The sequence below is a fragment of the Pyrus communis genome, chromosome 5 (assembly GCF_041283825.1).
Source record: "Pyrus communis isolate YQ-2024b chromosome 5, ASM4128382v1, whole genome shotgun sequence".
NCBI classification, from domain to species: domain Eukaryota; kingdom Viridiplantae; phylum Streptophyta; class Magnoliopsida; order Rosales; family Rosaceae; genus Pyrus; species Pyrus communis.
Window position 1 is genome coordinate 9,623,639 of NC_142569.1, and position 19,588 is coordinate 9,643,226.

A 19,588-nucleotide genomic window follows, 5' to 3' on the forward strand; every position below is an offset into this window, starting at 1 on the left:
AAGAATTTATAGGGCTCGTTTGGAAGTGACTTTAAAATGGTTGAAAGCGGTTTTAGTGAACTTATTTTTGGGTTCCAAAGGGAATTTTAGTGCTTTCTATGTGCTTCTTGTAGCAATGATTTATTTGTATTTTTACTAAAGATTAGTTCCAAAAATATTTTTGATGAAAGTGCTTTCAATCATTTTAAAAGCCAAACGAGCCCCTTAGTTAGTTCATCCCTATGATTAATACAAACTATATTAACTTGAAGGGTAGAGATACTTAACAGAAAATGTTCTTGTATAACATAGTCTAACAATATATTATATTTTTGTTAAAAAAAACAATATATTATATTACGTCGATGCATTTTCAACCTTCAAAATATTGGACCGAGAACATTTATCTGCACTATACAATAGTCATTACGCAGTCCTCCGTAATTATTTTAGAGTGAGGTATCTTTTCGGGATCCTCTTTGTGAGAATTTCGGGAGATTCTTGTATTTGTCCGTTAATCGTACATCGTGCAGTCATAAATCATTTTAAACATTTTATTTAAAATTAAACACAAACAGTGCATGATAAAAATTAACCGCACGATATACGATAAACGGACATGATATGCGAATCCTCATGATCGTCACAAAGAGATTCCGAAAAGAGGATCCTCATTCATTGTTTTATTGCAAAACAACACCTCAATATTTTCACACAAATATATATACACATATACATGTGTATGTGTCAAACTCAAGAAGATCCTGTATATGGACTAATGGACACTCATTGTGCCATGTCTAGGTCACTAAACGAAATGAAATGAGAAATAAATACAATCGATTTGCCATGTGTTGGCACATGCAATTGCCACATGGCCCTACTAATTGGCACTTAGTTTTCTTTAGTGAAACTAATCCAATACGTAAACTCCCAAAGAATCCTGGACCTACACCTCAGTGATGCCATTTTGTTGGTCAGAGTTCTAGGTTGAAGGATATCTTAACCTTTCCCCCCCCCACCCCCCCAAAAAAAAATTAAAAAAAAATTAAAAAAAAAATAAAGAAAAGAAAGAACTTTATTTTGCTCTCGTTGATTTTCTCTTCTTACACATTCTTGTTAATTTAATTTTGAATTCTGAATTGAATAAGTCTAATATGAATATAAGAAGATAAATAAATATGCACGTATAAGGAAAAGACTTTTTAGCTAAAATGGTTCATTAGATCGGCATAACTCCTTATTTTTGTCTCTAAGATTTAAATTCAATAACAGTGGTCATTGAGTTTGTTCACCGTTAATCATCTGGCCATTCCGTGAAAACTCTCTATCAAATAAGACCAAAATGCAAGGTTCTAAAGAGAAGCTAGGTGTTAGTCGGGCCATGGGCAGGGGCCTAGTGCCTAAGTGGCCTAGGCGGATTTATGTAAATTTATTGTACATCTTGTAAATAAGTATCTATTTACACTTAAAAAAAAAAAAAAAAAAAACTATACTTGTATGGATAATAAAAGAATGATAAAATGCAAAAATAGAAGTAGAAGAATACATAAGGTACATGTATCCAACAAATTCAATATTAAAAAAACATTAAGCATATATTCATAATGAGGAGTATTCTTGGATGATAGATTAAATTCTTCTTGTTCATAATCCTTACATTTAATTAGACATAGACTAAATTATTTAACCTTGTTGTATCTAGTCTATTCCTTTTCTTTGTATGTATCCCCATAAAAGTGCTCCAATTCCTCTCACAATTGGATGAACTTGTAGTCAATGAGAGAATCTTTATAGTCATCCTTTGCAAATTAGGTACACCATTTCCATTAGTATACAACCATGAAACTAAAGAAGAAGAAAAAAACACACAATTAATAAAATAAAATAAAGAAGAAAAAAACCCCAAACCACCTAGCTGCCTAGCCTGCCTAGGGCTGTCTATCTCTAGACTGATTTTTCGAAACAATTTGCACTAAATCGCAGTAGGCCTTCATCCCCTAGCGGTTTGGCGCCACCTAGGCCGATTTTTAAAACACTGCCAAATGACAAAAATACTCTCAAGTTTTGTCAAATCATTTTGGCCCATTGTTTATTAAATTGAGAATATTTTTATCATTTTGGTTCTTGTTTAACAGAGATTTTTCACGGAATGACTAAAATGATTGATGGTTGACAAACTCAGGGACCACTTATGTCAATTTCAAATCTCAGAGACCAAAGTTAGGAGTTATGCCAAATTTAAGACTATTTTGGCTTAAGACGCCTAAGAAAAATGATTGTGCTAAAATTATTTCTCAAAAACAAAAGAAAGACTCTCCTCTCCTGAACATGATTCCATGCACTAGGGTGATTAGGAAATAAAACTAGCTTCTTTCCAACTTGGAGATATGCTGTATTTTGATACATTTTTTATTGATGGAGTCTTGAGATATTATTTTTCTGTGCTAATATGTTAAATGAGTGATTCGTTATTCGAATAACGGTAACTTAGTAGCTGGATTTGTAAGGAGTGTTGTGACGTGCCACCAACTTATATTTCTTCTAATTAACTTGTGTTTTAGACCTAAAGTTTTAGACAAAATTAAGTAAACTTAACCACAGTTTTATATAACACTAACCTAGCTACTACATATACCTCATTGCATGTTCTTCAAACATTCCCCAAATGACATTATTTCAACAACAGTATTACGAGCCTCTTCAGCAGATCGACCCACAACTACAAGGGCCGCAGCAGCAGCTCCATCTCTCTGATTCGTAGAGATAGGACAGGAACATTATTTCTCTGCCTACATTATTATTATCATCACTTAAATACCAGTTCGGAAGGTGAATTACATTATTGATGAATTATTATAAATAATTAATAAATATCATAAATTTGTGTATGCTTCAGAAAATTAAATAAACAAATATTAGCAATCTTTGTATTTGGACCTTCTCACATAACAAATTTGAAGTGTGGCGTTTAATAAAAAGTTCAAACAAAAAGTCTGGTTTTTTTTTTTTTTTTTTTTAACAACACTAAGGAGGCAGAGGATTGGGCAAAACCTCATAATAGTTTAGTAATAATGTAGTTTAAATTCGCCGATAATTGAATCTAAAATTTTTTATTTACAAGTAAAGAAAAATAACATTAAATCGTAGTATTAAATGACAAAATACGAAGAATGTTAACTCTCTCTAATTAAATATGGGATTGAATAAAAGAGTCAAATGTGAGCGAGTTATTATTGGGAGGTGTGAGCGACATTGTAGGGCCAGTGTTGAGCACGTGGCAGACAGCATCCTCTCTTCATTTCCACGTGGGTCCTAGCCCTAAGAGTGAAGAAGTGATCTTGGCCCATCACATGGGGCCACATCCATGGCTTCCCATTGACCATTTCTACATATGTTTGGTACGTACTTTGCCTTGTTTAAAAAGACATGAGTTAGTTTCCAAAAAAAAAAGAAGAAAAAGACATTAGTTAACCATCGAGTGATTAATTAATTAGTTTTATATTAGCAGAGATTAGAAGGTTCCAGTTATATTATCGTTAATTTACTCACAATGCCAAAAGTCGGCTGCAGTATACACGTTGAATTTAACTTTTATTCTTAAAATTTAACATGAACAAATATAAATAACTTTTTATTTTTAATTTCAGACGCAATGCAATGTTAACGTAATGAACAATAAAGTATGTGGATGACATGAATGCATGCTAAATAATTGATTTCGAAACTCGAACACAATAGTTTGAGTGGAGATGCACATGATCGAAAATGTTCATGAAATTGGTTTTACTAATTATTTGTTAATTAACAATTAGGTGACTTGAAATCTCTTTATAATTGAAGTTAATGTTGAATATATGGTTGAATATATTCAATAAATTTTTTTAAAACTTGATATTTTAAAACTATTATTTATATTGGTTGATTTAAAGAAATTTCAAATTTGAATTACAATTTGTATATGTAATATAATCAAGGTCAGATTCGCATGTATAAGTGTTAGGTAAGGATGATCACTTAGTATGATGGTCTAGAGATATTTCTATCCACTTGTAAATTAGAGGTTTTAGGTTCAAATATCGTGAATGACGAGTTCGATACTAATTTATTCTTGCAACCTCTTATTGTAAATATATCGTCGTATAAAATAAATGTCAAATAAGATTTACAAGTAAACAAAGGTTCAAACTACGTATACGTTACTACAAATGAACCAATAATACAACAAATATAACTTAGAGAGTGAAAATGTATAACTTTCTTGCATGTTTGTAATCAATGTTCGCAACTCATCTCAAGAATTAATAGTTATATGTTCGATCGGTTGTACATGTATGATCTTGTAAGCACTCTTGAAGATTTTCCTGTTGGTGTACATATTTGTGTATTGCCGTACTATATATTAAAGACTTAAAACCCTAGCTAGCTAGTTCTTATCCATTTCGCCTAGCTAGCTAGTTCTTATCCATTTCAACACCCAAAATCTAGGGCTGTAGCATCCCAAGGCCGAAGGGACGTGTAGTAACTTTGAATAATAAGTAATACTAGAGAGATCAAATTTAAAAATTAAATTTGTAAACTAAATGATGTGTCATCAATAAGAATAAACACGTTTATCAACATGTAATTAATAAATTAATCATTAACTTCTACATCCTTTAATTTTTAAAACTTCGTCTACAAATTTAGTTTTCCTAGCATTACTCACGAACATCATTATAAAGATCCTGCTTTTCAAGCAGCGCATTTGGTGTTGTAATAACACCATTGGTGGAAACCGACCTACCCCTCACAGGATCAACAAATAAATAATCAGAACAGATCACAAAGTACAAACTTTTCACACTACACCTAGTAAACGGAATCGTACTACCAAAGTCATGACCGGCTGCCCTCAATACCTAATTTAAGTGCATCGCTTACGTACGTACTTATATCACACACACATGGAGAGACTCTTATGGAACGCATTCCCTATATATTATTCGTAACGTTTTAGCTGGATCGCTAGTATAAACTTATATCGAAAGATTCTTGCATGTAACTTTATAGTAATAGTTTTTCGAAACGCTACAACCTCTCGATAAACTATTACATGCAAATATTTATCCACAGAGAATGAGAGGACTAGACTATATAGTATATAAATTAATTATATATGTAGCCGTTCATCTCAGACTCAGTGCTAAGTTCAATTGTTTAACTTGATTCACGTCCTTCGGTATAAACGCGGCTCCTAACCCTTTGGCAGCGCCTTCAATTCTTCAAACCACTATCCTGGTCGCCCTCCTGCATGGGATTTAATTAATTAAAGTTAATTTTCTCCTCTACAATTACAACGAGGGAGTGGTTTCTGTATTTAAAACAATCTTAGCCACCCAACTAATTCAACGACGACAATTAAACTCTTCGAATTGCAATAAGCGAGAAATAAAAAGTTAATATATAAGCATGTGGTTTCCCTAGTATTACTTATAGCACCTGTATTACAATTTTAACAATGAATTAAAGACCTACAGATGACATAAATCTTAATATAACGGACAAATAACAACTTCGAATGACTAAACTGAAGCGGACAAAATTCACACAAACAACTACCGCAATAATCCAAAACAATCAAAGCCCTAAATCATAACTACCGCCACGAGCCAAAATCTTGCTGTTGCAGATCTCACCGCATTAGCCAAAACATACTGTAACACAAAGGAGATTTGAGGACAAATTAACCTCCAATTATCCAATTGCACGTAATATGTAGCGGATAATAGTTGCATTATAACCACTAAGAGTCATCACTAGACAAAGGTCGCCCAAAGTAATTTGTGCAAATCACAACGACGTCCTTCAAATTGAGTGTAAGAATAAATTAAGTAAGAAAAATTAAAAAAAAATGTAGAAAAAGTGGTATCTAGAATGTCCTTTATTTGTATAAATTTTTAATATTATAATTAAACTGCTATCGTTCGTCTAAAAAACGATGAAACGGGAGGAGCCTCTTGGAGGTTTCTCTCTAGTGTTTTCTCTGGAGGCCTTCGTCTCTTAACAATTTATCGTATATATTGTTGTGTACCATATAATTAATAATGTTTGTAAATGCTATTACGAAGAGAATAATCATATGAATGAAGTTGATTGATATTGTTTCACCATAGAATTCCTTCATTAATTGTACGTTTCATTCTGACAATTAATAGGTTAATTGGATGTGCCATAGAATCCAATGAAGTCTCTATATATAAATGTGGGTGCATTTTTCTGATTTGGAAGAACTGCATGCTCAGATTCCTATAACTGGCGAACTAGAATCAAAATTAATTTAGCACCCCTTTTTATATCAGATTTCCTCCTTTTTCTTCTTCGTCGACTGTTCGATCATTCCTACCATATTAGTTTTGTTTTCCTTTTAAAGCTGATGTTGATATGGAATAATTACAATTTCATTTGACTGGTTGGACGGATCAGACTTGCTTTAAAATGCAGAAAAAACTGCACATATGGTAAATGCAGCGGACCAGAATCTCATATATGCTTGATGCCTCATCTGAGTCACCTCATTCCTTGTATTCCTTCATTTTCTCTCTTTTTTATCTCTTTCATTAACATCCAAATGGTCGGTTTGGTCGGAAAGAGATCCTTTCTGGATCTCTTCTATCAAGACCATTGAATCAAGTGATTCGAGTCTTTGAATTTTTATCTAGTAGCAAAATATTATTGTAACTTTTAAAGGATCAAAACAGATAATCGTTAAAGGAAAATTCAAAGACTCAGATTAATTGATTCGATGACCCTGATGAAAAAGATTATCTCCAGATTTCTTTCCGGTTTGGTCAACCAGCACACTTTCTTAATTTTCTTTTAACTGTTACCATCTTTCTCTCTCTTCCATTTTCCACCACCACTACACACTTACATGCAAAAATGCTCACTTTTGGGTCAACCAAACACCTCATTTAATAGTCCCCACCACGTCCCACATACCTTCCCTCCCCCCTCTCTCTTCCTCTCTATTCTTTTATAATCCCCCAAACCCCCCAAATATCAACTTGTATATTTCCATTGCATCTGTCCATCCAAAATATTCAGTCATCAGAGCGCATGCGCCACCGCAACCTCCTCATCCAACCGCCATGGACAAAGAAACCCATTTGGCCTGTTTCCCATCCGACTACGCAGATCTCGACCTCAGCTTCACTAGCTGCACCTCCACCTCCACCGCCCTCACTGATCGCACCTTCGCCGCTTCCTGCTCAAGTGCTCGCTCCAGCTTAGCCCGCAGCAGCCTGACCCTCAGTTTCAACGACCGCCTCTCCACCACTTCCACTACCACCACCACAACAACAAATCCCCTCCACCACCGCAAGTCGGACCCGCACTGGACCGCTATCAAGGCTGCCACCGCCATCTCTTCCGATCGCACCCTCCACCTTCGCCACCTCAAGCTACTCCGCCATGTCGGCACAGGAAACCTCGGCCGCGTCTTCCTATGCCGCCTCCGAGACGACCGCGACAACCCTGACGCCGCCACCTTCGCCCTAAAAGTCGTCGATAAAGATTTACTCACCCCGAAAAAACTCGGCCACGTAAGCACCGAGGCCGAGATCCTCTCCATGCTCGACCACCCTTTCCTCCCTACGCTCTACGCCCGCATCGACGTCTCCCACTACACCTGCCTCCTCATCGACTACTGCCCGAACGGCGACCTCCACAACCTCCTCCTCAGACAGCCACTAAACCGCCTCCCTGTCTCCGCCGTTCGCTTCTTCGCGGCAGAAGTCCTCGTCGCCCTTGAGTACCTCCACGCGCTGGGAGTCGTCTATCGGGACCTGAAACCCGAAAACATACTCCTGCGCGAGGATGGACATGTTATGTTGTCAGACTTCGATCTTTGCTTCAAAGGAGACGTGAATCCCACCTTGCAACACCGCCGTGTTAAGAAGACGAGGCCAACTAAAAGAAAAGGTACTTATTCCTGTTTTGGATCGAGGAGGGAGCAGCAAGAGGAAATGTTGGCGGAGTTCGTGGCGGAGCCGACAACCGCGTTTTCAAAATCCTGCGTTGGGACTCACGAGTATCTAGCCCCGGAGTTGATATCAGGTAACGGCCACGGTAACGGCGTTGACTGGTGGGCTTTCGGAGTGTTTATCTACGAGCTCCTCCACGGAACGACGCCGTTTAAGGGCGTGACTAAAGAAAATACCCTGCGTAATATTGCTGCGAGCAGCGGGGTGAGGTTCCGCGTGGCGGAGGAAGAAGAGGAGGGAATGAAGGAGGCGAGGGATTTGATTGAGAGGCTGCTGGTGCGGGATCCACGGAGGAGGCTGGGGTGCGCCAAGGGGGCCACAGAAATTAAACAGCACCCGTTTTTTGTTGGGATTAATTGGGCCTTGATCCGGACTTACAGGCCACCCGAGGTTAATGGGCTCAGAAGGAAGCCTAGTAAGCCCCACGGAAACATACTGGTTGGGCCCACACAGAAGAGAAGGAAGTGTTGGTGGAAGGCACTAGGTCAATTTGTGAGGACTAGATCATCATCTAATTACAAGAATAATAGACACAGTAACAGTAATTACTATCAGTATGTCAGTAATAAAGTGGTGAGATGAATACCCCTTTTCGTTGTGGGGTAAAAGGTGAAAATCCAGCGAAGAGTTTGTATACATAGGTAGTGCAGCAGCAGCAGTCTCGGCAGAGAGATGTGATTTTGTGAGTGATTTTTTTGTGTGAATTTTAATGTATATGAATCGGCGTTATACAGTCATGACTATATTTTAATTTCTAAAATAAAATAGAAGATTTATATTTAAGTCTTTTTCAAGCTTTGATTATTGTCTAATTCAGTCACTCAAGTTTTTTCTTTTTTAATTGGAAATGTCTCTGGTTTTGGTACATATCTATTATCTATTCATGATAATATATTTTCAATCCGTTTATGGAAACATATCTTGTATATCTGTATTGTTTTTCACTTACTTTGAGAGTTGTGCAACGGATAGTCGCTCATACCTCACGCGACTCATATAACTAACATTGATATGTGTCTCATACTGTATACCGATTCATTGTATTGTTACTCACGTATTGCACAGATGTCATGATTATAGCATACTATTGCATACTTAGGCTTAGTCAAATTGACTAGAGCAATACACTCTCATTTACACCCAAATTTGAATTGCTCCTCTTAATTTTGATGAACTTTCTGACCAAATATCTCTCTTTTCTATTTGCTATAAAGAACCACTCTAATCCGGTTTTTTCTTCTACTATTGGCATCTAATTTTTTTCGTAAATGAATAAACAAACCAAGAACCGTCAAAAGATTGAAAAATCAGTAATAAGTTAAATTCCACTCAACGATTAATAAAATCCGTACTACTGAGCCGGCGTAGCATTGTGTCACACGCTGTTTTCTTGCTCATCCTTCTTATGTTTCCTTTAAACCCTTTTGCTAGCTTTTCCAACTACTCTAATTAACTACATATTTCAAGTGGGAAGAGGAGAAAATGCTACAAGATTCATAAATTGTTGGTTATCAGGAATTAGGTTTTGCAGACCTACACCTATGCATCTAGACTGATCCAATGGAGAATTAATATGCATTTCTCAAATTTCCTTGCATATGTGCAGGGCCACATCAGCTGCCTCATAGGATTCAACAGTATTTAACCAATTAGTACTCAGCTCAGATCTTGAGATAACATGCAAATTCTACATTCACCTAATAAAAGTTGCAAAATAATTGCTTCCTGCCATTTGGTTAATTAGTGAATGGTTCATACCTACAAGTCAAATTCCTGGTTGCTTGTGTTAAGCATGCCTGCTAGCAGGAGGCTTCTTTCCCATGTTGAAGAGTGCAATCCCCTCGTCGGAAACTTGACAGTGTAAATTACAACTTACATTGAATAGTTCCACTCTTAGTTGGGCCGAGACTTTTTTTTTATGATAAAACTCTCTTTTCTCCGACATCCCAATTAGAAACAGTGATATACGTGATAAAAGAGAAACTATAGAGTGATGCTTGATAGATTTTGGGATTAGGTCGAAGTGGAGAGTTTTGTTTGCAGAGAAATTATTATGCTTCTAAACCACTCTTAAATCTTAGTACAATTGATCGAGCTAGAGCAGATGGTTAGTAAAAATGCAGATCGTTGCTGATAAAATCTTTATTTTCTCGAGCAATCCGAGTGCGAATGCAGATCACTCGTTCAATGTGTAGTATGGGAAGACATGCAGAATCTTAGCACCCTTTCATGGAGATGGAGTGAGCCTATAATCCCATGGAATCTGAAAATTTCCATAATTATGCAAGCGTCAGTCTCTGAGAAATCTTTAATTACACGAAATAGGACAAAAATAACAAGTTTCCCTTCGGTGGAAATTGGAAGATAATGTAGTTTGGTTAAGCAACTCTTTCAATCAGAATAATTGGGGCATTAGATCATCAGGAACCCCCAAAAAATGATAATGTTAACGAGAAACACTTAAATAGTCGAACTACTGAAAAAAGTTACGCTTCAATGGTGCAGTAGCAGTTGGCATCATGGGTTTATTTTCTTCGAAACGGGGATTTAGGTATTTTTTTACTATGAAAGGGATTTTGAGAGGAAGCATTTGTGAAGAACATTAAAATGCATAAAGCAGTCACAACTTCCACAACGGAGAAATAAGTTGATTTGTTTCTCACCTCTTGAAGTGCCTTCATCTAAAGGACTCTCGGATGTCGGTGATGATGAGAAATTGCTCACAGATGCCCTAGCATCAATCATCATTGCGATCACCTCCCTCATTGTTGGCCTGTTAACTGGGGATGTACTAGTGCAGAACAATGCAATCTTAAGAAATAGGGTCATTTCCTCAACTGTCCTTTTCACGGTCAGATCTACCCTCTTGTCAAATATTTCAGCTGTTACCACTCCATTATTTATTGCCCTTCTCACCCAAGTGACGAGGTCTCCTCCCTGCTCCAGCGGTTGAACAGGTGACTTCCCGCTTACTAGTTCCAGCAGTACAACCCCAAAGCTATATATGTCACATTTCTCAGTCACTTTCATTGTGTATGCGTACTCTGAAATGAATTCCAAGAAAAATATACGGTTAGAAGTACCAAAAAGATTTCAGTATTGTAAGTTCATACGCCATCTGATAAACAACAGAGCAACAACAACTACTCAGAAATGAACAGTCAATCTTTCTTCACTTCAAACATTTCTAAATTGCATAAGAAGGTACGGGGATTGAGATGGTAATTTCATCTCCCTTGAAATGTTGGACAATTTTGAGTAATGCTTGAAATCATGACTTAATCCGTGATATCAAGTATATTGGAATAACTCGAAAGAGGTTTACAACATTAGCAGTTTGCAGTTAAAAATTAGAACATAAAGAAGGTGTGTTAAGTAAATCATTAAATAGACTAACATCGATATAAATTAGGATATGCACATTATGGGAGAGCCGTGTTCAAGCAACTGTGATGTGGTACTATCTACTGAAGAGAATATACGAGAAGAATGAGTGAAAACAAAAGAATACTATGAACTCTTTTGTTACCTGGGGCAATGTAGCCATATGAGCCTGCAACAGCGGACATGGATTTTGAGTATGGGAGCTCAATCAATTTAGCCAAGCCAAAGTCTCCTACGTGTGCTTGAAGAACTTGATCCAATAAAATGTTATTTGACTTTATGTCGCGGTGGATGATTTGGGGCTTACAATCGTAATGAAGATAGCACAAACCCTCTGCTGCTCCAAGAGCAATCTTATATCGAGCGTTCCAGTCTAGAAAACATCTTTGTTCATTTCCATGGAGATGTTCTCCTAGACTTCCATTTTCCATGTACTCATACAAGAGAAGATTTGAGTCTTGGTGGCAGCAGAAGCCATAGAGCTTCACAATGTTACAATGCCTGATCTTGCCAAGGGTTGATATCTCAGCACGGAAGCTGCTATCAACACTTACTCCTTCTCCTTGCGCCTTTAGCTTTTTTACCGCAATGACCTCACCGTCAGACATTACAGCTTTGTACACAATACCACAGGCTCCTTTTCCAAGAATTGCACTGTCTGAAAAACTGCTGGTAGCTTCAACAAGGTCCTGGTATTTGAAACCTTCCTTAGGAAAGTAATAGTTATCGAACACTTCTGCAGGCTTTGTGTGATCGTCAAGTGAAACAAAAGTAGGCTTTCGGCGCTTCATTGCCCAACAGAAACCCACTATAAAAGACAAGGAGATTAATCCAATTATAACGGATATAATGGTCACTATTTTCTCTCTAGATGAACCATCCTTTATCCAGCTTCGCTTCGGAGTAGTAGATGGAGCTGCAGAGTGACAACTACTAGTAACTGATCTGCACAAGCCATCGTTTCCTGCAAAATTCGTAGAATCCATCCTTCGAAATACAGAGGTGTTCGGCACGGTTCCCACTAGGTTATTGTTAGAAAGGTTGCACACCAAAAGGCTAAGCAACTCACCAATTGAGGCAGGAATTTCACCAACAAGCTGATTGTCATTCAAGTAGAGAGATTCCAACATCTGCAAGTTCCCCAAGTTTTCAGGAATTGTACTCGAAAGATTGTTATGGCTAATGTTGAGGGAAATCTGTAGAGCAATAAGTTGGCCCAGCTCAACAGGGATGCTACCAGAAAAGTGATTTCCTCCCATCTGCAACTCCGTCAGTCGGGCCAGGCTCCCTAGAGTCCCTGGTATTCCTCCCATCAAACTGTTATCAGATAGTTTCAAAAGTTCTAGATTCACTAGCTTTCCAAGTTCTTCTGGGAGATTTCCAGTGAAGTGGTTCCTACTAAGATCAAGCCTTTGTAATTTTGTTAAATTTCCAAGCTCATGAGGAATGCTACCCGAGAGTCTGTTAGAGGAAACGTTGAAGGTCACAAGCTGTGATAGATTCACAATCTCAGGAGGAATGTACCCAACAAAGTAGTTATCTGACAAGAGCAGCCTTTCTAAACTTATAAGCCTGCCTACCTCTGGAGGTATTGGTCCTGAGAACCGGTTTTGATAGACTTCAAGAGCAGAAAGGTTATATAACTCCATAGGGAGGCTTCCTGTAAGCTGGTTATCTCCTAGCATTAGCTGCATCAGAGACTTGCATGTCTTAAGACCGTATGGAATATTTCCGGACAACCTATTGGAACCGAGGCTTAGAAACACTAACCTCTGATACTTACAAAGATGTGGAGGTATTCTACCAACAAGCTTATTTGCAGAAATGTCAAGTATTGTGAGGTCACTGTTAGCTCCGAGGTTAGGCGGAATTCTACCCTCAAGATGATTATCAAACAGTTGCAAATCATCCATGCAAGTGAGATTCTGAAACTCTAGTGGAATTGTGCCCGTCAAATGATTTATCGATAAATCTAACCTCTGCAGCATCTTCAACTGCCCAAGCTCCCTAGGAATATTTCCTTGAAGCAGGTTCTCGAAAAGGTGAAGCAGGTGAAGATTAGGGATGTAACCCAACTCCCGGGGGATGAGTCCAGTTAACTGATTTTCAGAAAGGTCTATCTCAACAGCATTGGTACAATTCCCTAGCTCTCTTGGAATAGTTCCATTCAGCTGGTTGGTATAGATATACAATCTTTGGAGCTGGGATAACCTCCCAAGTTCTTTCGGGGGCGATCCACTGAAAGAATTGCCATGCACGGCAAGCAACTGCAGCCTACTTATATTACCAATCTCAGGAGGAATCTCACCACTTAATTGGTTTTGCCAGAGGATCAAATCAGTCAGATTTTGGAGCTTGTGAAGCTCCCTCGGAAGCGATCCTTCTAACTGATTCTGTGCCAACCCAAGAACCTCTAAGCTCTCGCACTCACCAATAGCAGTTGGTATTGGCCCTGAAAGCGAGTTTTTACCCGCCCTGATGACCTTGAGCCTTTTCAACTTACTAATCGATGTGGGAATGACACCGGTAAGATTATTACTGTAAATGAAAAGCTCTTCAAGTGAAGCTAAATTCCCTATATCCTCAGGCATTTCACCGAACACATAATTCTCACAGAGGTTAAGCTTTCTAAGGTTGGTCATTTTGCAGAAAGGGGTCAACATTTCTCCATGAAACCTATTTGTGCACAAGTCTAGAATCTCAAGATTATGACAATTTGCCAAACCCTTGGGGAAAGGACCAGAGAAGAAGTTCTTGGACACGTTGAATTCAGTTAAGTAAGGAAGATTACAAATGCTTGGAGACAAAGTGCCAGACAAATTAAGTCCATTGAGATTTATAGAAGTTACCTTGAAATCAGAACAACGAACTCCGGTCCAATTGCAAGGATTTGAATATGCTGAATTCCAGGTTTCAAGATTGTTGCTTGGATCAGAAAGTGATCTTTTGAACTCCAAAAGGGAAAGAGCCTCTTGGTCTAATGAGTTAATGGAGGCAGAAGTGAGAGAAAATATGAGTGCTATGTGGAACAACATTTGTAGGAGATGACTAACCTGCCAAGCCATTTCTACGTACACAAATTAAGAAAATTACATTGTTTGCTCAGCAAGTTTTGTGGCATGAGAATTTTTTTGAAGGAAATATGCACTTCAAATCCTCCAATTGGGTAACAATTAGGGATTTTTTTTTTATTAGAACATCTCAATGGAACAAGAATATGATGATCAGTGAAAGCTGTGGAGGAGATTAAAAAGCTGATATATCAAAGCAAACTTCGGAACAAAAGAGACTCAGAGGCAATATTGAAAACTGAACTGAAATTGGGATACAAGATTGAAACTGAAATTGGAATACAAGAGGGGGGTAGTGCTCCATGCATGGTATCCAAAAATACAAATTATTATTATTTTTAAATAAAAAATACGGAGGTTAGGCGAGGACAACTACGTTTGTGGAAAACTAAATGAAAATATGGTCTCAACGGGGGCATTAACTTAAAGGGACCGAAACCCAACTAAGTTTTAAAGCCACTGAACAAGAAAACCACACAAAAAAGCCCACAATGCAATGAATAGAGTCAGACTGTAAAAGATAAGGAAGAGAGAGAGAGAGAGAGAGAGAGAGAGAGAGAGAGAGAGAGAGAGAGAACTTTACAGAGAAAAAACGAGAGGCGAACAACAAAAATAGAAGAAAAGATTGAATGATCAACGCAAGAAAGTGGAGGGAGGCCGTGAAAGTCACAATCTTAAGCAGTGAAATGAAAAGAAAATAAAATAAGCAAGTCAACTCTAAACCAAACTTTACAGCAAATTCTTGCCTCAGTTTTCTTCTTCATCTGCCTCTTCCTCTTCTTCTCCTCCTTCATGGAATCCACCACCAAGTTTATGCTTCTTGTTACCCATCATTGTGACTTGATGTGCCTTGATTTTTGCAAAACATGGCGGATTGAGAGAGACTGGTCATGTGAGTTTCTGAGAGATTGCAATCTCTGCCATTGTTGCTGGCACTGTGGGGGGACTGTGTGTGTGTTTTGGGGTGTAATGATTTATCTCGAGACTTGAAATGCTCTGAGTGGCTTAGTGGGATCTCTTAAATTCAACTGAGAGGTCAAATGGAAAATAAATAAAAATTCTTATAGGGCCCTTGAACTTGGACACTATTATCTTTTACCATATAGACCAATGAGATGGTTTAGATAAAGATAGCTACAACTCACCTGCACTGCATGTAATTGTACTTGTTTATAAAATAAGCCAGGATGTTGCATTCTGCATGTAATCTTCTGGATTCCATGCTTTTTGGGAATTTTTTAAAATTTTATTAAATAAACCAAATTCTGTTAATGATGATGTTGTTGCCATTGTTCATAAAATTACTATACAATTGAAACCTGAACTTTTGGTGCAAAAAGTATTGTTGGATATATAATGCTGGAAATCCTGCATGCAAAATGTAAGATCTCGTATGCCTGGGAAAAGTTAACTCAAAGTTGTCAAACTAAACATGGTGAATACCAAAAATATATATGACAATATTTGAGAATTTCTTATATATTCATTAATCTCCAAAGTGAAGTATATATAGGAGTTACAATTGGTATTACATATACACTTCGTCAATGTGAGACAACAAACTACTATTTACACTTTAACTAATATGTAACTCGCCACACTCCCCCTCAAGTTGGAGCAAAGATGTTACACATGCTCAACTTGTCAAGTGAGTTGGAAAACACACTATTGGACACAGCCTTAGTAAGTACATCATCGAATTGATCTTCAGATCCCACAAACAAAAACATAATAATTCCAGCATCCAATTTTTCCTCGATGAAATGTCGATCAATCTCCACATGTTTTGTTCGATCATGTTGCACGAGCAATCTCAATAGCAGCCTTGTTATCACAATGGAGTTTCATAGCACCCTTGGGTTTAAATCCAAGATCTCTCAACAATTTTTTCAACCACAACTCACATACACCATGAGACATACCATAAAACTCAGCTTCAACACTTGACCTAGCCAACACTTTTTGTTTCTTGCTTCTCCATATAATTAGATTACCACCCACAAACGTAAAGTATCTAGATGTAGATCGCCGACCAGTGATAAAACTTGCCCAATTTGCATCTGTATACCCTTCAACATTCAAATGACCATTCTTGGAGAAACCCAAGCCTTTGTCAGGAGCCATCTTCAAGTACCTCAAAATACGGATTACTGCATCCATATGAGCTTCACTAGGTGAGTGTGTAAACTAACTTACCACAATAACTGCATAAGCAATGTCAGGACAAGTGCAAGACAAATAAATTAATCTCCCTATAAGCCTCTGATACAGTTCCTTATGAGTAGGAACTTGATCCGAAAATAAGCCCAGACGATGATTCTGCTCAATCGGAGTATCAACAGGTTTGCAATCTACCTCTTTCAGCTAACAAATCAAGAACATACTTTCGTTGAGACAAAAAAAATACCATGCTTGGATCGTGCAACCTCGATTCCAAGAAAATACTTCAATTCACCCAATTCTTTCATCTCAAATTCAATCGCTAGGTACTTTTGAAGGCGTTGTATCTCATTCTGATCATCACCAGTCATCAACATAAATAATCAATGTAGTTAGCTTACCATTTTGTCACTTTAGAAACAAAGTATGATCTGAATGACTTTGGACATACCCAAACTTCTTCATTGAACTTGTAAACCTCCCAAACCACACTCTAGGAGATTGTTTCAAACCATATAAAGCCTTTCGCAACCTGCATACAACACCTTTTCTAGGAGATGTTTTGATACCAGGTGGGAGATCCACATAATTAAACTTCCTCCTTAAGATCACTATGAAGGAAAACATTCTTAACATCAAACTGCAATAAAGGCCAATCCTGGTTTGCTACTAAGGACAGAAGAACACACACAATATTAAGTTTGGCAACAGGAGTAAAAGTCTCCTGATAGTCCACCCCATAGGTTTGAGTATAACCCTTAGCAACTAATCTAGCTTTATACCGGGCAATAGAACCATCTGCTTTGTGCTTAATAGTGAACACCCATCTACATCTAACAGCTTTCTTCCCGTTTGGAAAATGAACCAAATCCCAAGTGGAATTATTTTCCAAAGCTTCCATCTCAACTCTCATGGCATTAACCCACTTAGGGTCAAACAAAGCGTCATGCAATTTTATTGGAATTGATACACTAAATAGCTGACATATGTAAGATACATATAGTTTGGACAAACGATGAGTAGACACATAATTGTTGATAGGATATTTGGCCTTGGTAGGCATATCATGCTCATATTGTATTTTAGGTTTTCCACGATTAGCTCGTGAAGGCAACTGATAAGTAGAAGAATCATCAGAATTTACCTCATGTATGTCACCATCTAGTACCAAACTGTTAGAAGAATCATCACTGGACGAACCATCATCAGACAACTTGTTAGACATACCAACAACAGGCAACCGGTCATGAGAAGGTAATTCGTCAGACACACTAACAGGCAACTCGTTGGGCATATCTAATATGTCGTCAGTAGAAATAGTTTCGGGAATGACAATTGATCGATCACTATCCATAGCCAACTTATCAGTATCACGCAACATAATAGGTTCTGTCCCCAACTCTGCCTGTGACACATCATCCATACCATCTATTCAAATCTGCATTTCACTCCCCTTTTCCTCCTGAAGTGGAGAGGAGGAAAAGGGCTTCACAAAATACGAAACTTCCTTCTGGAAGGTGATATCCATGGTAATATAAGTTTTCTGAGTTGGAGGATGATAACGCTTATAGCCTTTCTGATTGTTAGCATACCCAATAAAGACACGTCAGAGAAACACATGCATCAAGTTTACTCCGCTGATAAGGGTAGACATGCACATACGCAATACACCCAAACACATTCGGAGGAAGTTTTGATATAGAAACAAGAGAAACATGTTTTTGTAGCACATCAAGTGATGTCTGAAAATCAAGAACCTTACTTGGAACACGATTTATCAAATACACAGCAGCCAAAATAACATGACCCCATAAATGATTAGGAACACATTTATCCAACATTAATAAGCGAGCAACCTCAATTGTTTGACGATTCTGTCATCAACTTTAGCACTTAAAACTTGATGATTATTTGAACCCGAAACAACAGTATCCTCCATAGTCAAGATGTACAAACTCCCTATTCTTTTACCACAACCAATTATCTTTTGAGTTTGAATGTCTTCAAAATAACAATACGTAGGGTAGAAGTGAGCAGAACAATATAAGGTATCAAGTAGTTTTCCTACCGACAAAAGATTGCACTTAACATCACAAACAAGTAAAGCATAGACCAGTGATAAGGTCGGAGTAAGAGAGATAGTATCGTCACCCTTCACAGGAGAAGGTGCTCCATTTCCACTAGTAATATATGGATCATGAACATAGTCACATAACTCATTAAACATTCTAGGGTCACTAGTCATATGATCAGTGGCCTCAGTGTCAATTATCCATATATTTGTTCCACCAAGATGCATAACAACATTATGATTATTTTGAGCCATTAAACTAAATCACGAATAATAAAGGCATAAAAGATACGCAGCAGAATGAAAAAAATTTACTAGAACATTGTAGCAAATCACTATTCACACAATGTAGCAAGGCGCTGTTCGTTCAACTGTATGTGGCACTACTCTGATGCCATGTGAAATTGCTATAATGCCATGTCAAATTAAACATGGTAAATACCAAAAATATATATGACAATATTTGAGAATTTCTTATATATTCATTAATCTCCAAAGTAGAGTATATATAGGAGTTACAATTGGTATTACATATGCACTTCGTCAATGTGGGACAACAGACTACTATTTGCACTTTAACTAATATATAACTCGCAACAAAAGTTGGATAATAAAGAGAAAATCTGCCCCGTCATCTGTTGAATACAACCATGACTTTTGTTACCTAATAAGAGAGATGAACTCATGGTTGTACACAACCGGTGACACCCAATACTCCAGCATTCAATATGAAGACTTGGTCACATAATATTGTTCTAATAAGAGAGATAAACTCATGGTTGTACAACCAGTGACACCCAATAATCCAACATTCAATATGAAGACTTGGTCACATAATATTGCTTACTATAACAAGTTAACAACAATATGATAATTTAATTACAAAAGCAAATAACAAA

At 37.5% G+C, this 19,588-nt stretch overlaps 2 protein-coding genes across 2 annotated transcripts; one reads left to right on the plus strand and one right to left on the minus strand.

The window, feature by feature from the left end:
- The first annotated feature begins 7,008 nt into the window (after positions 1-7,008).
- WAG1 (WAG 1) lies at positions 7,009-8,802 on the plus strand. Its single transcript, XM_068460800.2, has one exon. The coding sequence runs from the start codon at positions 7,110-7,112 to the stop codon at positions 8,583-8,585; it is 1,476 nt and encodes a 491-aa protein (XP_068316901.2). The 5' UTR covers positions 7,009-7,109; the 3' UTR covers positions 8,586-8,802.
- A 1,192-nt stretch (positions 8,803-9,994) lies between these two features.
- Positions 9,995-15,439, minus strand: LOC137726475 (Leucine-rich receptor-like protein kinase family protein). The gene is made up of 3 exons (XM_068465412.2): positions 11,533-15,439; positions 10,667-11,047; positions 9,995-10,266 (listed from the first exon to the last, which is right to left on the minus strand). The coding sequence occupies exons 1-3, from the start codon at positions 14,450-14,452 to the stop codon at positions 10,250-10,252; spliced, it is 3,318 nt and encodes a 1,105-aa protein (XP_068321513.2). The 5' UTR covers positions 14,453-15,439; the 3' UTR covers positions 9,995-10,249.
- Between the last annotated feature and the right edge of the window lie 4,149 nt (positions 15,440-19,588).